This window comes from Euleptes europaea, chromosome 6, assembly GCF_029931775.1.
Source record: "Euleptes europaea isolate rEulEur1 chromosome 6, rEulEur1.hap1, whole genome shotgun sequence".
NCBI lineage: Eukaryota > Metazoa > Chordata > Lepidosauria > Squamata > Sphaerodactylidae > Euleptes > Euleptes europaea.
Genome location: NC_079317.1, coordinates 23,701,296 through 23,729,079, shown reverse-complemented (window position 1 = coordinate 23,729,079; position 27,784 = coordinate 23,701,296). Strand labels below are relative to the sequence as shown.

Below are 27,784 nucleotides of genomic sequence, written 5' to 3'. Positions count from 1 at the left end.
ACTTGGGAAATAGATAAGAGAGCCAGCGTGGTGTAGTGGTTAAGAGCGGTGGACTCCAATCTGGTGAACTGAGTTCGCTTCCCCACTCCCCCACATGAAGCCTGCTGGGTGACCTTGGGCCAGTCACAGTTCTCTCTGAACTCTCTCAGCCCCACCTACCTCACAAGGTTCCTGTTGTGGGGAGAGGAAGGTAAGGCGAGTGTAAGCTTCTTTGAGACTCCTTACGGTAGAGAAAAGTGGAGTATAAAATCAACTCTTCTTCTTCTTCATATATCATCCTCTCCACTCTCAGCCTCAACTGTGTCTCCCTCTTTCCAGACATGAGGTCAGTGCAGCTTGTCTCCATCCTCCACAGGTAAGCTCTGCTCCCAGGGCTCAGCAAGCAAGCCTCAGCATCAGCTGCTATGTCCTTGCAAATGGCCAGTGTATCTTTGGAAATCAGACATGACTACAACAACAATTTGCTGCCTGGTCATCTAGGAAGAACTACCCTTCCATAGCCAATTCTTAGGGGGCTCTAATTGCTGCCACACCATTGTGGGACCCATGCTTTCAAGATTATCCTCTCGTCCTGAAAACTATTTCTAGGAAAGTCAACATAGCAGTGAGTTTGAGTTTATTTGCTGTTTTGAAGCTTGAGCTGATCCAAATAATCAGTCTGTCCAGAGTGTTTGAGGAACAGAAAAGGCCATTACTCGTTGGTAGAACACAATCTCAGACATCTCTAGATAAAGGGTATTTAGAGAAAATGGGCTTCAAAATACTTTTGCCTAAGACCCTGGAGAGCTGCTGCCAGTCTGAGTAGGAAACACTGGTTAGAGGGATCAATGGGCTGATGCAGGAAAAGGCAGCTTCATTTTAGGGAACTTGTGGGCACAAGGCAGTTGGCCTTATATAGGAGTTCTCCTGGCCTAATTTAGAAGCATCATACAAATCTTCAATGAAACCAGTCAGCTATAAAATATCCTACGTACATATGTAAGTGCTATCAAGTCACAGTCAACTTATGGCAAACCCATAGGATTTTCAAGGCAAGTGAGAAGCAGAGGTGGCTTGTCATTGCCTTCCTCTGCACAGTCTTCATCAGTGGACTCCCATCCAAATACACACCCTGCTCAGCTTTCAAGATCTGTCGGGGTTGGGCTATACCATACCCCCTTCTGTCCCATAAAATATCCTACCCAATAACAATTGATGCTAAAGAGCTAATATGACAGAGTACACTATATTAAATAGATCTTTCTGTGGAGTTCTCAGTGGATTAAAAAAAACTATTTAAAAGTGCCAGCCTTGTTAAATATTAAACAGATAGTAAATACTGATACAAGAAGAGAAATAACAAATATCAGTCAAGGTTTCTCACCTGATGTTCATAGTTTCATAAGCATACCTTCCACCTATGCACAGAGTGGATAACAGTCCTGATGAAATGGGGCTCTAAGACTGTGCATAACTGTCCTGCATCTGCACAACAAATGTCTTTGGGAGTTGGTACCCACTTATTTTATCTCTACTTGTTTCCACAATGATAATACTGCTGCCTCCACAAGGGAGAGAAAAATGTGGCCAGAGTGCAGGCAGGCATAACAGCCCAGCAACAGCTCTGCATCATTCACTGTCCCATCATGTTCCAAAAACAGAGGTCATGCTGCCCTTAATTACCATCACTGCCCTTTTGCTCAACTGTGGGAGCACCACTGGCAACAGCAGTGCATGAATGTTGCACACCCTTGTTCCCCCAGCCGATCTGCAACAGGGGCAATACTGTGTCTTAGTACATGGTCCACTGTATATCCACACAAGGTCTCCTTCTCATGGCACCCAGCTGGAAAAGTTGATGTGATGGGTAAAATTCTGTTCTGGCTAATGGCTTCTGGTGGATATAGTCTTCCATAGAAGACAGAAGCACTCAATCCAAGGGGTTAACTAACTCCATAAGAATATCATGTGTTGTGTGAAAGAAGTGTTTCTTGTTATCTATCCTAGGATATAAATAAAAAATTTCACTGGATAGTCCCAACTCCGAGCATTATGAAAAGGAAGAAGGGGGAGACTGCCTATTTACTCTTTTCTTGCTTAATTTAATAAAGCTCTCTCATATCTCCTATTACTCATCTTTTTAATTCAAGAAATCTAAGAATCTCCTGCCTCTTTAGACATCCCTTTCTAGGGAAGACGCTGCTGCCTCCTGATCATTTGATTCTCCTTTTCTACATATACTTTCACCAAGAGAAGACAAGGCCCTTCCTTTCACTGCCACAAGATTTGGAACCTATAAGTACTGTTTGAGATTTATTTCTGAATAATAATATGAATATTGTTTTTTTCTATAGCATCTCCCTATGTTATCATCTTCAGAGCTACTGCCAACCTCCATGTGGGGCCTGGAGTTCTCCTGGATTTACAACTGATCTCTACTTTACAGAGATCAGTTCCCCTGGAAAAAAAATATGGATGCTTTGGAGGTAGGGTTGCCAACCTCCAGGTAGTAACTGGAGATCTCCTGCTATTACAACTGATCTTCAGCCGATAGAGATCAGTTCACCTGGAGAAAATGGCCGCTTTGGCAAATGGACTCTATGGCATTGAAGTCCTTCCCTTCCCCAAACCCTGTCCTCCTCAGGCTCCACCCAAAAAACCTCCCACTGGTGGTGAAGAGGGACCTGGCAACCCTATTTGGAGGGTGGACCCTATGGCATTATACCCTGCTGGGGTTCCTCTCCTCCCAAAAACCTCCCCTCCACAGGCTGTATACCCAAATCTCCAGGAATTTCCCAATGTGGTGTTGGCAACCCTGGATACTGCTAACATGATGGGATGCCCAGTAACAAGGATCCTGTTGGGTACTGCTAGGAATCAACAACACGATGCTCTTGAGTTCATTGCTCTCACAGTGAGAGGTGGCCGATTATTTAGTTCTAATACAATTCTTTCAGGATGACATCCTCCTTTGAGCTGATAAGTGGGCGGAGCTCACTCAAACAAGTCTGAATCCTTTCCTTGTCATTGTGAGTAATCCTGAGATTAATCTCTTAATGAAGGCAGCAATTATTCTATTTCATAGAGAATAAAAAGAAACAATGGAAAGCCTGGGGGTAGGAAGGGGAAAAGAGAAGGGGGTGGGGATGGGGAATAAAATGTACGAAACCCCAAATGGGGAATGGAACCACACACTGTCTAAGAAAAGCCCAGGTGCTTACCAGTCATGCTGATTCTTCAGTGGTTATGGCTCCTGTTTGAATGAGGTCAGCCAATAAGAATGAGGGCAGCCTTACAATGGTCTTGACCACGTTCTAAAAAACTCAGTGGGAGCCAGGGAAAGTACTGGCAGGTGTTCATAGGCATCGCATAAGGGAACCCTTCTCTAATCACCACACCATACTGGCTTGTATGTTAAAAGCAGTTATGTTGAAATGTGCCTAGATTGTTACAATAGGGTATAGTGGTATGTACTGTTCTGTATCCAGACAAAGCAATCACAAAGTGACTCACAACCACTTGTTTAGGTAGAAGACTATGGACTGATTACAGATTTCCTAGTAGCTTGTTCCCCATCAGATCAACAGACAAGCTGTCCACATAATTACCCCAAGCAAACAAGAATCTTGGGCACTGGAGTACCTGTCAGGGTAGATAGTTTCATTCCAGGTATTTGGAAAACAGAATACAAAATCCATGTTATACCTTGTATTTGGGCCAACCCTAAGTGGAAGTCACAGGACCGAGACAGTTGAAAGCATCCATATTGGAGAAATGGACTCATGTGTTGCTGGTGATTTACTCCCATTAAGAGGCAAGCTATTGCATTCTGCCCCAGCATAGAACTGGATTATTTAATTGCTTATCTATTAGTCCACAGAATTGAAGTAAGGCGACTTTGGGGGGGTCTGTTAATGTAATCTTTATTAATGTTCTCTTCCCCCCCTAACTTTGTATCTGCCAAACGTCAAAGACAAAGGATGTTTTCCATAGGCAGCTCCTGAATCTGCAACTCAGACCGGTGGAGAAGGACAGAACAGAACAATGAGCCAAATAGCAGGATGCTGCTTTCTTTGGGATGGATTTGGAGTAGGGAGGGGGGTGAAGCCTATACAGGAGCTGGCCTGAGTCCCACCACCTCCTCTTTTGACCAGCAGTGAGGGAGACACAACAGCAAGAAGGAGAAGACAAAGGCCCACATGCAGAATGTGTGTGTACTTATCAATGCAAACATTTTGGAAGGGGGTGGGGAAGAATTAATGATGGCTAAGGTAATTTTAAGGAGCCCTGTGGCGCAGAGTGGTAAGCTGCAGTACTGCATTCCAAGCTTTCCTCACAACCTGAATTAGATCCCGACGGAAGTCGATTTCAGGTAGCCGGCTCAAGGTTGACTCAGCCTTCCATCCTGCCGAGGTCGGTAAAGTGAGTACCCAGCTTGCTGGGGGTAAAGGGAAGATGGCTGGGGAAGGCACTGGCAAACCACCCCGTAAACAAAGTCTGCCTAGTAAATGTCGGGATGTGACGTCACCCCGTGGGTCAGGAATGACCCGGTGCTTGCACAGGGGACCTTTACCTTTTAAGGTAATTTTAGCTCATTCGGTGGGAGCCTGCCCAAGCAATCTCTACCCCTTTGCCAGATTATCCCCCCCAGCCTACAGGCTGCAAGGAGCTGGTGAGGAAGTCTCCTTAGGACTCCCCTTGTTTGTCCCATTGTAACCTTCTTGCTGACATGGTTTCCCTCTGAAAATGTTCATTTGCCATCCTCCTGGTGGTGCCTGGAGATCTCCCAGAATTGCACAGTTCCCATTTTTTTATTCCCTTTCCTAGATTTAACAGCCACTGGCTATCCATGAACCACTTCAGACTTTAAAAAGGGGAAATGAAATGTAATTTTTCCTTGATCCTATAAAGAGAAAAGTTGCCCCATCTCTCACGCAATTGACCTATCTAATTGACTCAGTTTCCATTTGTAGAAAAACTGGTGCCTACTGCTACCATGTAAACATGAGAACAAAACACCAATTAAGAATAATATCTCATAGTAGAAGCAAAATAAATAAGAAGACAACGTACAATGTGATCTTAACCAATGTTTACTCAGAAGTAAGCCTCCTTGAGTTCAGTGGGAGTTACTCACTTGTGAATGTGCTCAGGATTGTAGCTTTAGACCTTGATAAATATTCTAAAAAGAAATCCTACTCAACAGCTATTTACATTCAGCAAGAAGTATATCTAGAATCAGGGGCTAGCGCTCTGGGAAAACATTCAGTGCAGATGTATGAAGGGCATTCTTCAAGACAATATAGCACACGGCATTTGCCCTGAAATTTCCTTCTCAGGGCAGTTGCACAGTGTGCCTGCTTCCTGAACAAATTAGCCACTGCAGTTGGTGTTTCTGCTTGCCACCGCAAGTCAACACCAGGAGCATTTGGTACCTGACTAGAAGCAAACCATGTGCTGAACACTGATCTGCTTAGCAAAGCCAATAAGCATGAACAGGATGCAGAACGGTCCAGTGGCCCACTACACTTGGATGTGTTATGAATGAGAAGTCTTCCCCGTTTTACAAGTTTTACCCATAGCTTAGTTTTCCTCCCCTTTTCCTCTCGTCTCACAATCCAATTCTACAGTTTAATCAGGGAGGCGATGCAAGAAAGGTGAAAAGTCAATTCAGTGTGTGTGGATCAGGCCAAAATGATTAGGAAATAACTTGTAGCTGAATGGTAATGTGCATTTTGCTTATTCAGCTCATAGCAGGGCTTGAGATCTTCCCCATGAAGATAATGCTGGCAGTTTTTCTTTCAACAAGCAATGCCAAGAAAGGCCTGTTGACTTCAAATTTAGTCGGCACGGACATGGGTACCAGATCCATCGCAGAGGCTGCTGATGCTTCTGTTCCTTTCTCGTCTATCACCATTATAGCCTTATGAATGGCCTAAGATGAAAGGAAAATTCAAAGGTCACTCTATCTACAAGAGACGTAAATCTGAGCACACCAGTTTATACACTTGCAAAAATGCCTTGCAAACAGGTTTGGTTATCACCCCCCCCCACTTCGTTTGCAGTCTGCAAAGGCACCTCTTTACCATCTGGCCATCATCATTAAAGCCAGTAAAAAAATTTCCACCAGGGCTGCAGCCACACATCATTGGCTATGGCGCTGTTGCTTCACAAATGGATTGCCCACACAGGAAACATAGGACAACGATACTGCAATATCCATCAGGATCCTGGAGGGTTTCATTTTTCTTTTTGACATCTTCTGGGCATGGAGCAGGGGTCACAGGGGTGTGTGTGTGTGTGGGGGGGTAGTTGTGAATTTCCTGCATTGTGCAGGGAGTTGGACTAGATGCCCCTGGAGATCCCTTTCAACTCTATGATTCTATGTGGATGCAGTGCAGTTTCAATATTCCTTGGGGTTTGTTGCCTAACAAAGAGGGAAGTAGATAGAATCCTGTTGAACAGTGTTTGTTTGGAGTATAAGACTCTCTCCATAAGGCCATTTCCCTTCCCGATAGAGATAGAGACGATGTAGTGGAATGGTTGGACAGGGACTGGGGAGACCCAGATGGAATGCCGTGGAAGGTACTGGGCCACTTTGGGCCAGTCAGTCATTTCTTCTATGATCAACCTCCCAGGGTTGTTGCAAGGATACAATGGGGAGGGAAGAAGCGTGTGCACTGCCCTGAGTGCCTTGGAGGAAAGATAAGGCGAGAATGGACATGGTACTTTGCTTTATGAGAAGATGCCCAGGGATGCTGACCCACCTGGATGTTAACATGGGCAGGGAGGAAGTGCCGGTGAACTAATTGACCAGCATGGTGTAGTGGTTAGGAGTGGTGGACTCTAATTTGGAGAACTGGGTTTGATTCCTCACTCCTCCATGTAAAGCCTGCTGGGTGACCTGGGGCTCAGCCCCACCTACCTCACAAGGTGCCTGTTGTGAGGGGAGGAAGAGAAGGTGATTGTAAGCTGCTTTGAGATTCCTTACGGTAGAGAAAAACAGGGTATAAAAACTAACTCTTGTTCTTTTTCTATGGGTGTCATTTAGGATTGCCAGCTCCAGGTTGGAAAATACCTGTAGATTTTGGGGGTGAAGCCTGAGGAGGGTGGGGTTTGGAGAGGGGCGGGACTTCAATGCCAGAGAGGCCAATTGTAAAAGTGGCCATTTTCTCCAGGGGAAATGATCTCTGTCATTTTGAGATCAGTTGTAATAGTGGGGGATCTCCAGCCACCACCTGGAGGTTGGCAACCCTAGTTGATAAGTATCACTGCTTGTTCTTGATTCCTTCATTGGTAAAGGCCATGCAAGACATGGCTGGAAGAGATCTATGATGGGCAGTCCATTCCTAAGCAGAGTTCTACCCTTGTAGATTCATTGGAGTCAATGGCTACATGAATCTCCAACAGTTTTTGAAATGCTTGAAGCTACTACCTGGGAGTGTGATCTGGACTGGGGCCATGGCATGGGTTCATTCTTTCCCTGGCTATATGCCTGAAGTAAATCACTTTCCAAAGCGCTCTCTCTCTCTCTCTCTCTCTCTCTCTCTCTCTCTGTGTGTGTGTGTGTGTGTGTGTGTGTGTGTGTGTGATCTCTGAGGTTCATACATATGTTTGTGATTGACATCTGTGGCTTCCTAGAGGCACCTGGTTGGCCACTGTGTGAACAGACTGCTGGACTTGATGAGCCTTGGTCTGATCCAGTAGGGCCTTTCTTATGTTCTTATGACATGAGGACAACAGCACAGTGGGCAAGGATTAAATTTTCTTTTCCCCCTGAACCACAACCCTGATGTGGACCTGGGGCCTCAGCAGCTGCCTTTAGCATTTTGAAAGACTGGATCATGGATTTTCTGCCGTCACACCTAGTTTGGCCCTGAAACAATAACAAAAGTAAACAGGTCTGAGAGATAAAAAGTCAGAGAACTGGGACGCCAGAAGGAAAGGATCCAGCTCAGCATGTTCTGAGCTGATGTTCTACGTACAATCAGTTTTTGTATATATAATGGATTGCTCAAAACTCTGATCTTCTATCTGATGTCTGAAGTGGTATGGTCCACAAAACACTAATGTCTTCATGGATAAACTTGCATACCTGCACAGATTGCACTGCAGATTAGATCTATCTTATCACTTTACACATTCCATTTTTTTTTCCGGCACAGAGATGCATGTTACTCAGGAAACCTCTCCCCTGACCTACATGCATTCATTACACTGGAGGCACAGTTCCCTGGGGGAGGGGCATTGGCTCAATGGTACAGCAGCTGCTTTGCATGCAGAAGGTCCCAGGTTTAATCCCTTTCCTTTACTTTATTAACAAAGCTCCTGCGACCAGAGATCTTGAGCTGTACAATAAGATTAAAATTAACTATAAAATACACAGAGTTGCTACTTTAAAACATAAAATAAGATGTTAATAATAACTAACATTATTAATTAATTCTGAACTGGAGGGCGCTTTAAGAATATTACAGCAGACAAAAAATTAGTTACAGTTACAGATCTAATAGTTTCTTGACAAACAGCTAGAAGAAAAGAGACTCAAAAACAAGCTGATTCTTTCTCAAAATAGGGGTAATCCACAATTCTCTAAGTGAAGCCCATTGTGCACAGAATAATAACATATGGCCAATAGTCTCAATCTTACCAGTAAAACAGCTACATAGGCGGCCAGAGAATGGAATTTCCCTGTAGCGCCCATTCAATTCTGCTGTAGGTAGAGCATTCAATCTGCCTAACATGAATTTTGGTCAGATTATGAGAAGACAAGAGTCACTGGAAAAGACAATCATGCTAGGAAAAGTTGAAGGCAGCAGGAAATAGGAAGACCCAAGATCAGATGGGTTGACTCTGTAAAGGAAGCCACGGCCCTCAATTTGCAAGACCTGAGCAAGGCTGTTGAAGATAGGACGTTTTGGAGGATACTGATTCATAGGGTCGCCATTAGTCGAAGTGATTTGATGGCACTTAACACATACACACAACATGAATGCACAACAGCTGCTTAGGACAATAAGGTGCCTTTGATATAGTGGAAAGTGAACAGGAGGGGATATTCTAAGAGCCAAAAGGAACAAACACTCCGAGCATGAAATTCAGTGCTAATTGGATCAAACTGAAATACTCTCCTCATAACTTCTCTCAGTGCTTCATAGTGGCCCTTATCTTGGATTGTGGTAAGAGGGAGACCCAGATACTCCAACTTGCTTTCTACCAGCTTCATCCAGGTATTTATATAGGTATTTTTCTTCAACCAATGCAACAGGCTTCTTTTAATGTCTGATGCCAGCAAAAGAGACTTAAGTCTTAATTTAAAGGCACTCAGCCAGACCCTGGATTCTATTGAGTGGTGGGCGAATTCAATTATGAGTGCTGTTCCTGCAACAGGACGGTATGCCAGCAATGCGACAGAGATATGTTAAAAGTAGGTGTTGAATGGATTCTGAAGCACCACTTATCCAGATCCCCACGCCATATAAGATTTGTGGAAGTATCTTATCATTAAAAGTTTCAATGGCAACAGGTACATACTGTCCACCTTTAGAATTAAAAAAAGCATACTAAAGCGTTCGTATCCGCTTTAGCTATTTTTTGAGCCAGAGAGAAATGAGTTTTCCAGGTTAAATTACGGCTAAAAGTAATGCCTAGACATTTAAAGTGGGTTACTTGTTCTATTTCCCTTCCATTGATACGCCAGTGGTTATATTTCATTTTTCTACTTCTTGAGAATACCGGACTTTGGACTTTTTGTAATTAACTGTCAACCCCTCCAAATTACAGTAATAAATGAACAATTTTAGCATCTTCCTAAGACCCACTTCAGTCCTTGACAGTAACAAAGTACCATCTGCATACAGAAGAACAGTGATTTTTTTTGCATTTCTTATGGTTCTAGGGGCCTCATATAAATATATATTGTGACATACGCATTTTTAAAATTAAAACCAGAATGTACATGGCGGTCAGCTGGTGACAATGTCACAGGGGAGGGGCATCAGGATTTTAGAGATGCTTAGGTGGGGCATGGGCAAAGAAAAGGTTAGGAACCACTGCTTTAGACCCACTTACTTTCCAGAAATACATTTAATGTTGTCCGTATCTACATAAATAAATGATCATTTCTCTCCTTCCAAGGAGGACTCCTGGGAGCAATGAGGGGAACTAGAAATAGCTAAAAGGATTATTTCAGTGAAAATCATGATGGCATAAAGCCAACAGAAATGAGCAGTATAGAGATATGTACATTCCTAACACTTTCCAACTAGGGCAAGTTGTCATCTGTTTAGAACCTGTTAATACACATTATAAACAAATATGCATACAAATTCTTCTGCACAAGAAAAAAAAAGCCATAACTTACGCCATTAAGCCTGTGCTGAGGCTGTCCTGTGATTCCAGACAGATCTGCTTTTTCAGTGAAGGCGTCTACTATACCCATGGAATACATGATGTCTTTCAGATTCAGCTCTCCATGAACTGTACATTTTGGAATATACAAATCTACAGAGCTATTTGGAAGAGAGAAAATGATTTGTTAGTCCTATTAAAAAGTACAATATCCATCAGACTTTGTCTATACATGCAACAGAAGGAGGCGATGGAATAGGTTGGAATGCAGATCATATTTTTTTATGCTTCCCAACAGATTTAAACATATAGGAAATCGCACCACAGGGAAAAGACTAGTTCTGAACTTCAGTTTTCCATTTGCAGGACTTTTGAAAACATGGGGTAGCAATCAAAAGGGCGCCTCTCTAGCTCTAGTACTGTCTATTCCGTCACCTTAGCATTCTACCACCTTCTCCCCATCTCATTGTGAGGAAAGTGTAAGCGGGGGCTGCTTGCACACATGTGGGCTCAAGCACATTCTGTTTGCCAGTGGTAAGCAGTCAGCCAATTAACTGAAAGGCTGTTTCACCGTTTGCAGCCTGTTTGCACCCATTCGTGGGAACAGGCTACTTGCAGTCAGCAGAAACCAATTTCCATCTGGAGGGATCAGCTGGGAATCAGCTTCTGATATTCTGCTGGGAAAATAATACTCTGTACCCAGCTAAGGGGTTTTTTTTTGGGGGGGGGGAAATCAGGAGCTGATTCCCAACTAATTGCAGGAAACACATGAAACTGCCTTAAATTGAATCAGACCCTTGATCCATCAAAGTCAGTATTTTCTACTCAGACCAGCAGCAGCTCCAGGGTTTCAGGCAGAGGTCTTTCACATCACCTGCTTGCTTAGTCCCTTTAACTGGAGATGCCGGGGATTGAACCTGGGACCTTCTGCATGCCAAACAGAGGCTCTACCACTGAGCCACGGCCCCTCCCAGCTGCTGATCAGATTCTTCTGATGACCCACCCTGGAAACTTCGCGGCGTCTCAGACTTGCTGCTGACGTCCCCAATATCACTATAGTGCAGACAATCCTACATTAATCATCACCATTTCCCAAGTGCCTGGGGATAGACTGCTGTCACCAGGGGGGAGCTTTTATCACCTGCTCGGCTCCTTCTCACCAGCCCCTGGAAGCTTAAAGAGAAGCTGCTTCCTGGAAAGAACGAAGCGTGCGGGAAAGACTGTGGCATCAAGAGCAGTGCTTTTACTACTTGCTGGGCTCCTGTTGGAGTGGTCTCTTGCTGACTGGTAGACCTGTTGTATTTTATGGTTTGTTATTGTTTTCTCATATTGTAAACTGTTGTAGGATTGGGCATATCGATCAACCCAAACTGAAAATAAACCTGAAATTAGCCGTTTCAGTAATTCAGTTTTCAACACCTTTACTGGCATATATAAAACAGTTCTGATAAAATTGCCAGACAGGGGGTCACAGTGTCTAGGGTATCTGCGTCGTTGTCGCATCATATCATCAGTTAAAAGTTTCAGTAATTTTCGTGCTTTGGGTATGGGTATTCGGCTTATTCTGGGTTTACTGGAAAAAATCGGGCCCAATAAACCGAAACCCGAAATTTACCGAATTTTTTTTTTGTGCACAACCCTAGTTTTGAGTTAATACTCAGCAAAGAAAAGCAGGTTAAAAGTATCCAAATAAATAACTATGAGCAGCCATTATAAGCTCTCAATTTGGTAGATAATTACAGGTTCCCATAGATGAAAACTGGATGATAGGAGAGCGCTGGAGAAAAGGACCTGTCCCCTCCCCGCCTCTGCTAACCAGTCATATGTGTCACTGATGAAAAATTTGGTCTTCCAGATCCTGAATATAGCAGTGGTTGCCTAAGATACACTGCAAACACACTGAAACACAGTACAAAGAAACACTTCAACAGGTGATAACCTGGTTGAGTATTTCTAGCTTCAGGGTGCACCTCCCTCCTGCTCTCTGCAATAACACCAGACCCCTCTCTTGTCTGTGGGTGGCTCTATTGTGTGGCTTTTATTATCCACACTGGCACAAGCCCCTTTACTGATAGACTAGGGTTGCCATCCTCCAGGTAATAGCTGGAGATCTCCTGCTATTACAACTGATCTCCAGCCGACAGAGATCAGTTCACCTGGAGAAAATGGCCGCTTTAGCAATTGGACTCTATGGCATTGAAATTCCTCCCCTCCCCAAACCCCACCCTCCTCAGGCTCCACCCCTAAAACCTCCCGCCTGTGGCAAAGAGGGACCTGGCAACCCTATGTTAGACATAATCTGCTCTTTTGGGCGCTTGACAAGATTGCTCACAACATTCTATCCCCTCTGGAGCATTTTCTGTTCTTGTCAAGTAATTTTTCGGTTCCCTCCTTTTCTTCTTCTTTTTTTTTCATTCTTTTTTTTTTTTTTTTTTTGCATACCTGGGAAGTATGTACAGACCCCAATCTTGTCTGTCAGTGACCCTGTCATGTGGCTTTTGTTTACTATCAGACATAGTGTTTAGACAAATTTACCAAGGATAGGTCTATGAAGAATGGCTAGTCATAAAGAAGAGGCCTTCACAGGTGCATGTCTGTTCACTTTGTGCACCTAATAAAGTAAGACCTTATCCTTCAGAAGTTCATCCCCCAAGTTCCCTGGTGTTGTTCGATTGAGTCGCTTGGCACCAAAGTAAAAAATTGTTTACCTCCTCTGGAGTATACTCTTCCAAGCTCGCACGGCGTCATTTGACAAGCTCCTGACCACCCTGTCCATTTCTCCTTTGTCAGGCAGGATAATGTATGCATCAGCATGTCCTTCGTAGGGCATTTTCAAAATGGTGCAAGCCCTCTGCTCATCACGGCCATTTTCAAACATGCCCATCTGGAACATTGTTGGCACTTTGATAACAGTGTAAGGGTCAACGTAGAACTCACGTTGCTCAGTGTACTTTGGGTTAAAAGGCTTCTTCCAATTGGCTTGCAGAAGAAAGAAATCATTAGTGAAGATTTTAGGAAGTAAGCATAGCCAATGATATTAATGAAAACAACCCTATTCGTGTGTGTGTGTGTGTGTAAAGTGCCGTCAAGTTGCAACTGATTTATGGCAACCCCAGCAAGGGCCAATCAAGACAAGTGAGAAGCAGAGGTGGTTTGCCATTGCTTTCCTCTGCAGAGTCTTCCTTTGAGGTTTTCCTTCAAATTACTGACCCTGCTTAGCTTCTGAGATCTAATGAGATCGGGCTATGCTATGCTGCCTTCCCTCCCAACTTTATTCTTGCATACATAAATTTAGAATATTGTTATTAGCTTATAGCAGAGGTCCCCAAGCTTTTTGATGCTGTGGGCACCCATGGAATTCTGACACTGGGTGATGGGCACAATCCCAAAATGGCTGCTACAGGAGGGGGACCCAACCACAAAATGTCAGAGTTATGTCATCTATATACTATAACAAGGTTATGTCATCTATATACTAAGTCAGCCAAATCTTTGGATACTTAAATCTGGTGCCTGGAGCTGTGAATGGTTAAGACAGATCTTTCTACAGACCTGAAAAGGACCCCAGGTTTGCAGAAAAATATGAAATCCTATTCCCTCTTTACATGTGTTGTCCTGTACATATTTTGTGTTTACATAGAAGCAGGCCAAGCTATATTTTCTGGCCTGCTGTCAACCCTAAGGGGTGAACTTTCTCATCCATTTCTCAACAGGATCTAACATTGCAGAAAGGACAGGGAAAAAACACAGATGAAGGAGCCCTTGACTTTCTTCACAAACTTTGAAAATCTGCACAAAAATACATTATCTACAGCAATTAGAGGTAGGGTTGCCAGGTCCCTCTTTGCTACTGGCAGGAGGTTTTTTGGGCGGAGCCTGAAGAGGGCAGGGTTTGGGGAGGGTGGGATTTCAATGCCATAGAGTCCAGTTGCCAAAGCAGCCATTTTTCCCAGGTGAACTGATCTCTATCAGTTGTAATAGCAGGACATCCCCAGCTAGTACCTGGAGGTTGGCACCCCTAGCCACCATGTCTTCATTTCCCCCCACTCCCCTCTGCTGCTTCACAGGTAGGGTTGCCAACTGCCAAGTAGTAGCAGGAGATCTCCTGCTAATACAACTGATCTCCAGCCGATAGAGATCAAATCACCTGGAGAAAAATGGTCGCTTTGGCAATTGAACTCTATGGCATTGAAGTCCCTCCCCACCCTAAACCCTGCCCTCCTCATGCTCCGCCCCTCCCGCCGAGGGCAAAGAGGGACCTGGAAACCCTATTCACAGGTTGACAGGGGGAAAATCTGTACTAGGGAGACCTGAACTCAAATCCCATCCAAGTTACAAAGCTCACTGTGTTAACTTCGACCAGTCACCATCTCTCAGCCAGACCATTTTAGAGGACAAAATGGAGAAGGGTAACTATGTAGGCTGACCTGAGATCCTTGAAGGAAGAGTGAGAACAGATTTAGGAATTGGTAATCCAAGGTAATCTAAGACACCTCCAGACACACAGATAACAAAACAGCTAACAAAACAATCCTCTCATGCCTGTTAAGAAACCAGTGTTGCTGTTTAATCCCTGAATGGAGAACTGTGAGCTCACAGGCTTGGATCCCAGTTCTCACTGTGAGTCACTGGGAAATCTTGGGCAAGCTGCTTAATTCCTTGATACACCCTTTGTTTCCTCCTCTGTAATACAGGGTCACTCATCCTTTCCTACCGACTGGAGGTATCCTGGGAAGTAATTAATACTTTAGAACTTCAAAGTGGCTGTATTATGACTATAATAACTGAAACAATGTAGAGAAGTTCAAACTGCCAAGCCATTCTTGCCCTTGCTAGCTGGCAGAATCATCTTCATTCTGTGTTGCAATGGGAGGTAGCTAAAAGAATCTAGATGTGGGCAAAAATGTGTGTGTGCGTGTATGTGTGGGGGGTGATACACATCTATTTAACAATTGTTAAAAAGAAATTAAAGACATGTAGGGATGCCAGCCTCCAGGTGGCACCTGGGGATCCCCTGGAATTACAGCTCCTCTCCAGACTACAGAGATCAGTTCCCCAGGAGAAAATGGATGCTTTGGAAAGTGGACTCTATGGCATTGCACCCCACTGAAGCCCCTATCCGGCGCAGGCTCCATCCCCAAATCTTCAGAAGTTTCTTGTAGTATCATTTCACTGCACGAAAAGTTGGCCTATCTATACAGGTAGCAGAATGAGGCAGCAGAGTGCTGAGGTAGTAGAATGGATTGTACACTTCAGGTTGCAGGGGAGGGATTACATTTTTTGAAGTTTTTGAGAGCCAGAGTTGTATAGTGGTTATTGTATTGGATTTAGGCTTGCCAAGCCTCCCACTCCAGCAGCAGACATCCAGCACGGCAGCCCCAGTCCTCCACTGCCACTTGGTAGGACAGCAGGGGGGGAAATGGGGTGGGGGAAATTGCTGTCCCTCCAATGGCATGATGTCACTTCTGGCATAAACCCAGTAGTGATGCCATCTTGTTGGGGCCATGCTCTAGCATTCCACTGAACCTCTATGGCAAAAACATAGAGTTTCAGTAGAATGCTATAGCATCATCCTGACACAATGTTGTCATTTCCAGGTTTGTGCCAGAAGTGATGCCGTGCCACCGTGGCATTGGCAGTTTACATATTCCTGCTCCCTACTGTCATTGGAAAATACAATAATGCTAGGAAGAGTTGAAGACACCAGGAAAAGAGGAAGACCCAACATGAGATGGATTGACTCTATAAAGAAAGCCATGGTCCTCAGTTTGCAAGACCTGAGCAAGGCTGTTAATGACAGGAAGTTTTGGAGGACATTGATTCATAGGGTCACCATAAGTCAGAAGCAACTTGGCGGAACTTAACACACGCACACACACACTGTTGATATATATATATATATATATATATATATATATATATATATATATATATATATATATATATCAACAGTGTGTGTGTGCGTGTCTTATATATATATATGAAGAAGAGCTGGTTTTTATATCCTGCTTTTCTCTACCTTTAAGGACTCTCAAAGTGGCTTACACCCTCCCTTCCCCTCCTCACAATAAACACCGTGTGAAGTAGGTGGGGCTGAGAGAGTTCAGAGAGAAATGTGACTTGCCCAAGGTTACCCAGTAGGCTTCATGTGGAGGAATGGGGAAACAAACCTGTTTCACCAGATTAGAGTCCTCCACTCATGTGGAGGAGTAGGGAATCAAATCCAGTTCTCCAGATTAGAGTCCGCCTCTCTTAACCACTACACCATGCTGACACATAAAAACCACTGAAAAATCAGTACATTTCCACGGGAGGCTTTGGTGCAAAGAATGAAAAATGGCAAGAATAGAATGGATAATGGATCCTTGGAAAGGATTGATTCATACAAAGAAGCAGTGAAAGTGAAAAGGGAATTTTCAGGTCAGAACAACATTTCAGTCTGTTTCTGTGCATCATAGATAATAAATGTTATGAAAATGTAGTTTATATTTTTTTGAATAAAAATTTCAACCACCAGCACCCTCTTGGAACAGAAATTTCAAATTATTCCTGACTTATGCACAGAGAATAAAGTTCCACCTAGAATTCTACGAAATGCGATGAGTCTAGATTATCTAGGATGCAAACAAATGAGATTAAAGTCCCAGTCTAATCTCTTACCTTTCATGTAAAAGAAACTAACCATTAGTAGTTCAGTAACTGGATCAACTCGATCGACAAGCTTAGAAATCTTCCCATGGGTTTTCCTTTCAATGTAGCCATTGATATGTTGTATAACTTCTGCTGTGTTCTTAAAATTTTCCATATAGATATCTCCTCTATAGATATTTCGGAGACCATATAAGAAATCTGGTCGTGGGTGGAGTTTGTTTTGTACAAATAGGCAACTCCCCATTTCCATATGGAGGCCTGAGCTCCCACTGTTTAACATGTAGATGAGATCATGGAAACCTTCATGTATGTTCCTTTCTGCGATCTCTGTTGGTTTAAAGTTCAGTCCTGTGAGGATCTGATCTAAAGTTTCTGACCTGGCACCCAAAGCCAGCATGGCAAATGCAGACGAGATACACATGGGAGAGAAGACCAGATTCTTCTTGCCTGAATTGTCCCTCTGGTCTCCATTGGAAGCAGCTAGCTTCAAGAACTTGAATGCAAAGTTGGAATTAGTGCCGACTACGATCTCATTTGGAGTTTGGCTTCTTCCTAGATTGGGTTGGTTTGGATAATTCCGATCAAGGGGATACAGATGGTTGTCACAATTGTTATCGTAGTATTGATTTCCGGAATTGGGAGGGAAAGCGTTGTGAGCTAAGATCCCAGTAACGAAGATGACCAGGAGAATAATGGGCTTCATTTTTCTCCCTAAGAAACAAACAACAAAGAAAAACACATCAGTTCTGGTGCTTAAATACGCCTAGAAAGGAACTGATTCAAACGGTGCGCTACTAGAACCAGTGTTTCAGAGGATAGCTTTGTTGGTCTGCAGTAGAACAGCCAGATTCAAGTCCAGTAGCACCTTAGAGACCAACAAGATTTTTGGGATAGAAACAATCTCGAGAGGCAAACTTGCCCTCATCAGATACAAGTAGGAAACAAATAGGTTCCTCTCAAAATACCTACCCCCAAAATCTTGTTGGTCTCTAGGGTGCTCTGGACTGGAATCTAGCTGTAGAACCAGTGTGTAGAGGGACTGATTCAAGTTGTGTTTTACTAGAACCAGTGTGTTCAGATAAATACACATTCCTGGCCAAGCTGTCTTCTGGTATTAGAGCCAAGTAGAGGGAGAAATAATCTCCTTGGAAACAGATTTGGGGACAGTGGCACATTCCTTCCTATGCTCCCCTTTTTATTTTATACCAGCCACTACCCATAGGTTTCGAGTACTTGGGGAAGATCCATATGGATTTGCCATGGCCCTGCCCAGTTTGGCCTTTGGTGTCAAGATTGAGGCACAAGCCATGACTCCATTTATTTTCATGGGATTTTCTCCTTTTCCCCTTTGTGGTATTCAGTGAACTTCAGATTTTTGAAATCAATCTATCTATTGGTTACATATTTAATGATTGATAGATTGATTAAAATGCTTATTGGCTGCACTCTTAGGGTTGACAACCTCCAGGTAGTAGCTGGAGATCTCCTGCTATTACAACTGATCCTCAGCCAATAGAGATCAGTTCAGCTGGAGAAAATGGCCGTTTTGGCAATTTGACTCTATGGCATATGATTCTAAGTCCCTTCCCTTCCCAGACCTCTCCTCAGGCTCCACCCCAGTGGCGAAGAGGGACCTGGCAACCCTATGCACTCTTCATAAAATGTTTGAGGTAGCTCATAGCAGCAATAAGATACGACATTTACTGCTTTGGAGGGATGGTGACAGGTCCTGATTCACACATTACTGAGTATGGAGGTTGTGTCTGAGATCTCTATCCTATGCAACAGACATGTAATGTGATTGCTTCACAATTTCCATGCATTTAGTGCCCAATTTCCTGACCTGAAATAGCCCTGGGAAGGCACTATTTGGTCTTTGAGGAAATCCACATGACCCAAACAACACAGGCTTCTCTAGGTGACCAAATCACACCACCAGAACCATTTCACATCAGGAAAATAGTGTGAGGGATAAGAATGAACCCCTTCTCCAATAGCAGCACTATCACAATCCAAATCAAGCACCACATGCACAGGAACTGAGAAGAGCCCACAACTCATATCTGACTTTTCAATATGGTGGCCACCACAGACTCAGCCTGTGTGTTCTTCAGTGTATGAATCAGCAGGACTGCTCCATTGCACCATTCTTCCTTACACCAACTGTAATCTGAGTTCTTATTCCCAGAAATGTTTACAGTAGCAATCATTTCCTCTGGTCATCATGGAACAGCAATGATATTATATGTGTAGGATGGCCCAGGCCATCAGGTCAGATATTGAAAGCTAAGCCAGGTCGACCCTAGTTAGTATTTGGATAGGAGATCAACAAGGAAGGCAACCACCCTTGCTAGCCTCTTGCCTTGAAAACCCTATGGGTCACCATAAGTCAACTGTGACTTGATGGCACTTGCCACCACCATAGTGGTTAGGCTGTCAAAGTAGGCCTGGAGACACCCTGTGCAAAGATTTTCTAGGTGACCTTGAGCCAATCATACTACCTCACTTAGAATAATCAAGTTCACTGTGAGGTTTTGAGGATAAACTGGAGGAGAGGAGCAAATGTGTATGCCAGACTGAATATAATGCCCCAGGTCAAAGCTGAGGTGACCGTGGGACAGTCCCCATCTCTTATAACCTATCTCCTCCTCCTATGAGGAGAATACGAGGCAGCTTTGTATCCTGCTCTAGGGGCCTCTGGGGAAAAGGAGAAAAAGTATGACAGCTGAATCCTGGTTCATTCTTTTTGCCCATGAACTTGCACAAACTCTCTGAACTCTGCTGCAGAAATCACCACTCGAGCATTCGCTAACAACCTGCAATCAGTACTTCTGTGTTTCATTCGCTCTTCAAGTCAGTGCATGTCTCACTCCCACTGTGCTTTACGTTTCTCATTCTCTCACTGTACCTTTGTACATGTTAGCGGTTTCCACGAAAACATCCCCTGTATCATAACATTTTAATCACATTATCAGCATTATCCTTGCCTCTGGCTGGCTGTCATCCTAAGCAGAGTTGCAGCTGCTTAGTTGCAGTTCATGGAAGTCAATGGGCCTAGAAGAGTGTAACTCTGCTTAGGATGGAGCTGTAATCAGGACACTCTCCTACACAAGCTTGCAAAAATTGCTATGATTTGTCAGCAAGTCTATAGACAAGCCTGCACTGTCCCTTCTACAATGACATAAAATCGCAGTACATACTCCCCATATTGTCATCCTTTCCTGGGAGAACGGAAGAAGCTAAAGTTTCCCTTCTCTTAGCAGACTCCTCTCGGGAGATAACCATTCAAGTAGCCAAATTCTACCTCCGGTCTAGTGGGATTCGTAAACGGCTAACTGAAAACGTTTCCCAGTAGAAGATCTTTCCTCCTCTTCCTCAAATCATCCTTCCAGAATCAACTTTTATTATTTTATTTTATTATTTTAACCTAACTTTGATTTTTACCTAGAGCTGATATTGTATCGAAATAAAACTTGACTGACTGACAAGCCTGCATTTCAGGTAAGTAATTATCACATACATTTTATAACAACACATTTAACACAAATGCCACTATTCCAAGGGAACTTTACTTACAGTTCATTCAATAGGACTCAGTTGTTTTCTTTACGTCTGCAGTACTCCTCATTCACTTCGTCTGAGATTGGCAAAGGGAGCTGAGCATCCTCTGTACTGGCTAATTAGTTTCTCTCCAGGCTCTGACTCATAACCACAAAGGGAATGAGTTTTACTAGGCTTCCAGTTGGGCTGGATAGCCATGTGACTTTGCTTATATGACCTCTGTCTCTCTCTGTCTTGATGTTTGGGAACAGGTGTTCATCCAGCTGAATCCCTTGTGAAGGCATAGATAATTATCTATCCACACCTCAATTGTCGCAATCTTTCAACTCATTATAAACAAAGGGAATGGTACAAAAGTTACAACTCAATCCAAACAAAGATGAATTAGATAGGTAAAGACAAGCTCCATCAAGGAGGAAACAGCTCTAGGTTTTCACAAGCACCTTTTCCCACCGCTACTGCAAAACTGACTGAGTGATAAATACTTCTCCTTTTTCAGAACTATTAATGTATAAATATTTGTTATAAAGGAATGAGTGTCTGTATTGAGGAAGATTCAAAGTGTTGCATCATAAGCGGAGAGCAGGGTTGCCAGGTCCTCCACCTGATCGGCGGGAGGTTTTAGGGGGCGGGGCTGGGGCTGGCACAGGTGTGCGTGGGTGCATGCATGCAATGACAGCACTTCCGGTTTTACTTCCGAAAGCACTGTGTCGCCGCGGCAGATTTAACACCAAAATTTGGGGGGCTGAGTGTAAAAGCAGTCGCGCCGATGCAGTGCTTCCGGAAGTAAAACTGGAAGTGCCATCGGCGCATGCACGTGCCCATGTGCGCACGCAGCTGTGGCTCTGGAGTGGCTGGGTGGATTGGAGGACAATTGCCCGCCAGTACCACCCACCCGGCAACCCTAGTGGGGGGGGGGGTTACTTAGAATATTTATAATCTGTGCTCTCGATTAAAATAGCCAAAACAGATGGCGGTCATCTTTATAAACGTATTATATACATACACCTAATATTTCGAAAAGGTATCAGAAACCAGATAAAAATCAGCACAAGAGATCAACTAACAATGCCAGGTAGCATAATTTCTTAGTAAAACAGCAGCAGATAATAAAGCAGCAGCATCGATCATGAAAGCAAGAGGGGAGACTTAAAGTACAATAAAGTAACAGGCCGAGGAATAAATAATGACATAGTAAAATAGCTGCAGAGTAAATACATAGCATTGCAGGAAACATTTACCAGAAGACCTAAGGTGGTTATAAAATTTTTTTCACTTGGCCTACTTGCCAAGGAATTTCCCCCGTTTCTATTTTTATCCTTAGGCATCAGATGAGACAGATGGGAGAGGCTTGCTGGAGGGAAAAATGGAGAATCCCATATTGAAAGTTGATCTGTGTGAATTGTGCAGTCCATATCATCTTCTTCTGCTATAGGGAATTTGCAGGGGTTCCGTTCAGCATACATTGGGCCTGCAAGGCTTAGGTCGGGGTGTCAAACTCATTTGTTATGAGAGCCGGATATGACATAAATGTCACTTGGTCAGGCTGGGCCATGCTTCACCAGCTCAGTTCAGTAGCCGGGGGCAGGGGTGGGGGAGGGGGAGGCTGCTTCGGCACGTGAGCCCGCAGCAGGCTTGCCAGCACAGATTGGGACTGGGGTGTGTGTGTCTTGGCTGGCTTGTGGGCTGGATAAGAGACCTCAAGGAGTCGTATCCGGCCCCCAGGCCTGATGTTTGACACCCCTGGCTTAGATTTTCCTGGACGAAAGCCTGAAACACTCAAATATCAGATAATCAGGAAAGCAATAATTTCCATTGGCATGAATCTGGAGAAATCTGACAAAGCACGTTTTGTTTAAATATCCAGAAAGATAACTCAAAAGAAAACCAAATCTACCTATAGGACTTTCTGGCTCCCTCTCCCTCTTTGCCCAAGGGCTTAAAATAAGGGACATATGGGAAGGACATCTTGTGGCCCCAAGTAAGGAAGTACAGATCCAGACAGGATGTTCAACTTTTCAGTGCTCTGTTGCTTGGACAGCACCTCGAACTGTCTGCAGTGAGCAGATAAAGATTTTCATAGCATAGCAACAAACATTAATACTTGCTAATTGCTGCAGACCCTGACCTGGCTGGTGCAGGTTAGCCTGATCTCGTCAGATCTCAGAAGCTAAGCAGGGTCAGCTTTGGTTAGTACTTGGATGGGAGACCAGGATTGCTATGCAGAGGAAGGCACTGGCAAACCATCCCTGTTTGTTTCTTGCCTATAACCCCTGTGGGGTTGCCATAAGTCAGCTGTGACTTGGTGTCACTGGCCACCACCACAAGTGCTGCAGAACAGGTTGCCGTTAATGAACGTATGATGGTGGATCAAAAAATGGATTGATCTTGGATCAAGTTAGGGAGTCCATCCCCCTTAATTTCAGGCTAAGAAAAAGGAAATATCTTGGGAACGTTTTATGATTGCCCTGATTGTGGTGCCAGATTAAACGTGCCTCAGGTCTTGTGCTAAGAAGAGCATGCCAAGAGCCCCCCCTAAACCGTTCTCTTTATGAGCGTACATTCTTGCAAACGTGAGGTCAGGACCACCCATTTCTGAAGCCTTGGAGAGTGCAAGAAATGTTAAAGCGGTTAACCATGATCAATGGGGTTTAAAGACCAAGAAAAACTAAATGAAAGAGTACTGAAAATGAGATTGCCAAAGGAAGAAACTGAGAGATGCTCAGAGAGGTGGCATTGAACCGACATTTACAACTGTGGGAATCTTGGAAAGAGATTTTTTTACAGTCCCTCCTTAAAGTGTGCCAAACCTAGACATGGGCTTAAGTGTGCACATGTTTGCAAAGGGAACCTCAACATATGGCTTCCTACGGAAACCACAGCCGCTTCGCAGAGCTCTAATTAAAAGAGGGAGGTAACAGCCTCTGGCAAACCAGCTTGCGTTAGAGGTCAGCTTGTAGGAGTGGTGTCTGCTTGGTTGCCAAAAGAGATGACATGCCTATTGATAGGGTAGCAAAGAGCTTGTCATCTGTAGGGAGAGTAATACATGCAAGTTCTTCAGAGGTCTCTGGGACATTCCCCCACCCCCTTGGAACCACAAATGCAAAAAAAAAAGCACCACACCACAATTAAAGCAAAGGGATATATAAAGCCACCTTTTAAGTATGAAATTGTAAACTTGTATAAACAGGAAATACGAATGATAAGATCTTTACAACAAGATATACAGAAGTACAGAGATATCAAAACAAGGTCTTTCTGTGTTGACATAGTACCTCTTCTTCAGATAGTCTCTGTGAAATTTTTGGAAATTTTAATTTGGATCACACATGCTTTTTCATTCAGTCTTGCAAAATTCCCCTTTTTATCACAACCCACATCTCAAGTAGCTTTTATCCATGCAGGTTCCATGATCCCCAGAATAGCCTTCATGGTGGTCCTCAGAGGAAAAAATGGTCAGAGCCACCCCATCATGAAGGCTTCTGAATCAAATTATTTCAGCGTGTAAGAACATAAGAAGAGCCTGCTCCTGGATACACGCACGCATACACACACAGTAGATGGGCTAAGAAGGGGGATGGACTGAAAGGAAGGAAGGAAGAGACAGACAGGAAAGAAGTTCAGGTGGATGACACTACCTGATCCTCCACAGAATGCGAGGGAAGTCATGGAAGGAGAGAAGTCCATGTAGCAGAAGTCCGAGGTGGCAGAGCATTAAAGAGAAGTGGACAGGGGTCCCGTAAATTGGTTGCTGAGGGTATTCAGGTGGTGAGAGAACATGACACACACTTTACCAGACTGGACTGGTCCTTATATAGACAATGATCCACAGCGAGATCTGGGACCCCACTTTCCCAAGATCAGGATTGGTCCAAGGAATTAAGTTTGAATGTGACTGGCCGGTTCAAAGGCAACTGCTGCCTAGATCTGGCAGGCAGATTAGGAGGGGACATCTGGCATTACAAGAGCTGCCAAGGCAGCTAACTATTTAAAACATACACGATAAAACTACATCATAAAACCATTCAAACCACCTTTGTCCCAAACAGTTAAAATACACACAAAACAGTCAAAATGCATACAAAACAATAAAGCATTGCTTAGGAAGGAGCGATCATTGAGGGAATGCCAAATGAAAGAGAAAAGTCTTCTGTGGCTGGTGGAAGATGGCAGTAGAGGGGGACAGATCGATCTCCCTGGGGAGAGAGTTTCAGAGTTTTGGTGCCATGACCGACAAGGCCCTCTCCTGGGTTGCCACGAGCCTAATCTCAGAAGAAAAGGGCACTCGAAGAAGGGCCTCTGAAGATGACCGTAATGGTTTGGCAAGTTCAGAAGGGATTTGGTGGCCTTCTAGTATGTTGGTTCCCATATAGGCACCATTCTTCCATCTCCTGGGAAAGACTTGATGGTGGGGGGAAAACAAGACATTTTGTGGCATTCAGAAACAATGTGGTATTTAGTGCTATTTTCATAGCCTGGTTCTCTCCTGATCACCTAATATGGCTGCCAACAGGCCTGGAGAAAAGTGTCTGGTCTCTTTAGTAGAAAATTAATGCATGAAAATGGGAAGCTGAAACTTTTCATGGCTTGGAGGTAAATAACAATCCCATAGCATTCCCATTAAGCCTCTCTATCTACTAAAGGGGCCTGACATTGTTTTCTCCAAGCAGATGGCTAAATAAATAAACTCACCTTCCCTCTACGTTTCTGGGTGTCAAGAAGGCATATGAGTGTGATGTGTAGGCTTCATTGTACATTTATATAATGAAGGCAGCTGCCAAAGGATAAGAAATACAGTCTATCACATTTTTATCACTCCTTCAGGAATGCATACACAGAGAACCACACATGACCCTTCCAACGGCCAGTTCCTGCAGTTTCAAACTTACAGTTTCAAACATGTGGATCTGTGCTTGGCTGACAAGCAGAGGCACAATTTCAGGCTTTGTCGGAAGGATGGGAAGGAGATTGTGGTGGAGAATATCAAAGATGCCCAGAAAGTCTGCTGACTGATCAGCCATTGGATAGTCAATATTAAACTGTCCTAAATTGTTTGAGAAGCCCTAATTAGTCTCAAATCAGGATGCCCTAAGGAACTCCTCCTCTGGTATCCTACTACGACATGGTAAAGATTGTGACAGGCCTTACTTTGTGTGCCAACAGTATCAGAGGCTGAGTGGGTAGCAACACCTGGCAGGGCTGTTGCGAAATGCGTTTGCTGCTGAACTGCATTTGATCACCAAACATTTTGCTTAGTTAATTAATTAATTAGATTTCTATGCTGTTCATTCCTGAACAAGTCAGGCTCTGAGCAGCTGACAAAGATTTCAATCCAAATTTTAAATCCATAATTTACAGAATTAAAACTGTGTGTGTGTAAAGTGCCGTCAAGTCGCAGCCGACTTATGGCGACCCCTTTTTGGGGTTTTCATGGCAAGAGACGAACAGAGGTGGTTTGCCAGTGCCTTCCTCTGCACAGCAACCCTGGTATTCCTTGGTGGTCTCCCATCCAAATACTAACCAGGGCTGACCCTGCTTAGCTTCTGAGATCTGACGAGATCAGACTAGCCTGGGCCATCCAGGTCAGGGCAGAATTAAAACTACATATCATAAATTTAAAACCAGGCACCCTCAGCTAATTGAAATGTTTTGGCTGACTCTGTGTGGCTTTGTTTAAATTAATGCTACTATCTTTCTAGTGGTTAAGCAGTTGTTTGTGATCATACTCTGTGCTGCACTATATATTATAATGGATGGGGTTTATATATTGTTTTAAGAACATGTAGTCTAAAGAGTTGTCCTGGTCATAGAACCCCTTTGATTGATAGGAGTTTGAATAGAATTGGGAGAGTGGCAATTAGAACTCTGACTGTTAAGAACTGGAAGTCAACTGATAAGAGAATTTATGAGGCAGAGCTTGGAAACAGCTGTGTGAGCCGTAAACTATCTGGTGGAGGATTCTCCTCAGGTGGAGGAATCTCCTCATGAACCAGCCAGCTTGCCGATGGAGCCTACTCAATCCAACTAACCCCCTCCCCGGCGGACCCTCCCTTTGTCTGACTGCTGACTCATCTACTTTCCACACCTTTACCACATAAGAGTGCAGGGATTTTACACAAGCTTTAAATAAAAACAGAGTGCTTTAAACAGTCATGAGCCAGTCTGCATACAGTGGATTTTCATTGTAACATTACAAGCCTAATTGCAGACCTGGACACAGGATGTGGTTTCATTTATGAGTTATGAATAGGGTTGCCAACCTCCAGTTGGGGTCTGGAGATCTCCAGCTATTACAGTGGATATCCAGGCAATAGAGATCAGTTCCCCTGGATAATATGACTGCTTTGGAGGGTGGACTCTATGGCATTATACCCTGCTGAGCTCCCCCCTCCCCAGTCTCCACCCTCCCCAATTCTTCAAGTATTTCCTAACCCAGAGCTGGCAACCCCAGTTATGAACTTTGAAGTCTGCAGCCAGCGCAGCAGGATGAGATCAATAAGAGTAATGCATCTTTTGCTTTTATCAAGGGTGTCAGTAATGTGTGTCCCCCCCCCCCATCCTTTTCTGCATGGGCATTGGTAAGTCAGCTGGTGTGGATGAATAAATGAAATGCAACTTACGATTGTTTTGATGCAAAAATAAGCACTGTTTGCAAGTTGGAGTAATGTCCCTGTGTTCCCATATTTACAACCATATTCCTATAGTTATTGCCTCCCATTTCAATTTCCCATTTATTTTACAAAACACCAGTTCAATCTAGGCTTCATCTACTGTTGAATCCATTCTTACTTGACAAGTACTGAGCACAGATGGAACACCATTATTGTTAATTTTTTCCTTCTGTTTTGAAACTGGTCCACCTTAGTCAGAGAAGCTTTAATTTCTTTTTGTTCTGTAAAAAAAAGTTTTATCCAGAAAAAAAACATCTGCATGAATTTAGAAGAATACTCCGGTGATTATCAAACATATCTTAAATAATTGAGCGAATGCTATTCTAGGTGGTTTTCCTTGCCGTGTGTGTGTGTAAAGTGCCGTCAAGTCGCAGCTGACTTATGGCGACCCCTTTTTGGGGTTTTCATGGCAAGAGACTAACAGCGCCTTTCTCTGCACAGCAACCCTGGTATTCCTTGGTGGTCTCCCACCCAAATACTAACCAGGACTGACCCTGCTTAGCTTCTGAGATCTGACGAGATCAGGCTAGCCTGGGCCATCCAGGTCATACAAAGCTGGAAATCAACTGTTG

At 43.8% G+C, this 27,784-nt stretch overlaps 1 protein-coding gene across 1 annotated transcript; it reads right to left on the bottom strand.

The window, feature by feature from the left end:
* Nucleotides 1–5,713: 5,713 nt before the first annotated feature.
* Nucleotides 5,714–20,670, bottom strand: LOC130479374 (alpha-1-antitrypsin-like). The gene is made up of 5 exons (XM_056851764.1): nucleotides 20,557–20,670; nucleotides 16,990–17,691; nucleotides 13,038–13,308; nucleotides 10,343–10,490; nucleotides 5,714–5,914 (listed from the first exon to the last, which is right to left on the bottom strand). Exons 1-5 carry the CDS (start codon nucleotides 20,561–20,563, stop codon nucleotides 5,723–5,725), a joined length of 1,320 nt encoding a protein of 439 aa, XP_056707742.1. The 5' UTR covers nucleotides 20,564–20,670; the 3' UTR covers nucleotides 5,714–5,722.
* Nucleotides 20,671–27,784: the final 7,114 nt, after the last annotated feature.

Excerpts from the sequence above, each read along its gene's own strand:
- LOC130479374 (XM_056851764.1), bottom strand. Across the intron at positions 13,309-16,989 it reads TAGTTTCTTTTACATGAAAG|CCAATTGGAAGAAGCCTTTT; the intron begins GTAAGAGATTAG and ends TTCTTCTGCAAG. Across the intron at positions 10,491-13,037 it reads AAGAGTATACTCCAGAGGAG|CTCTGTAGATTTGTATATTC; the intron begins GTAAACAATTTT and ends TCTTCCAAATAG.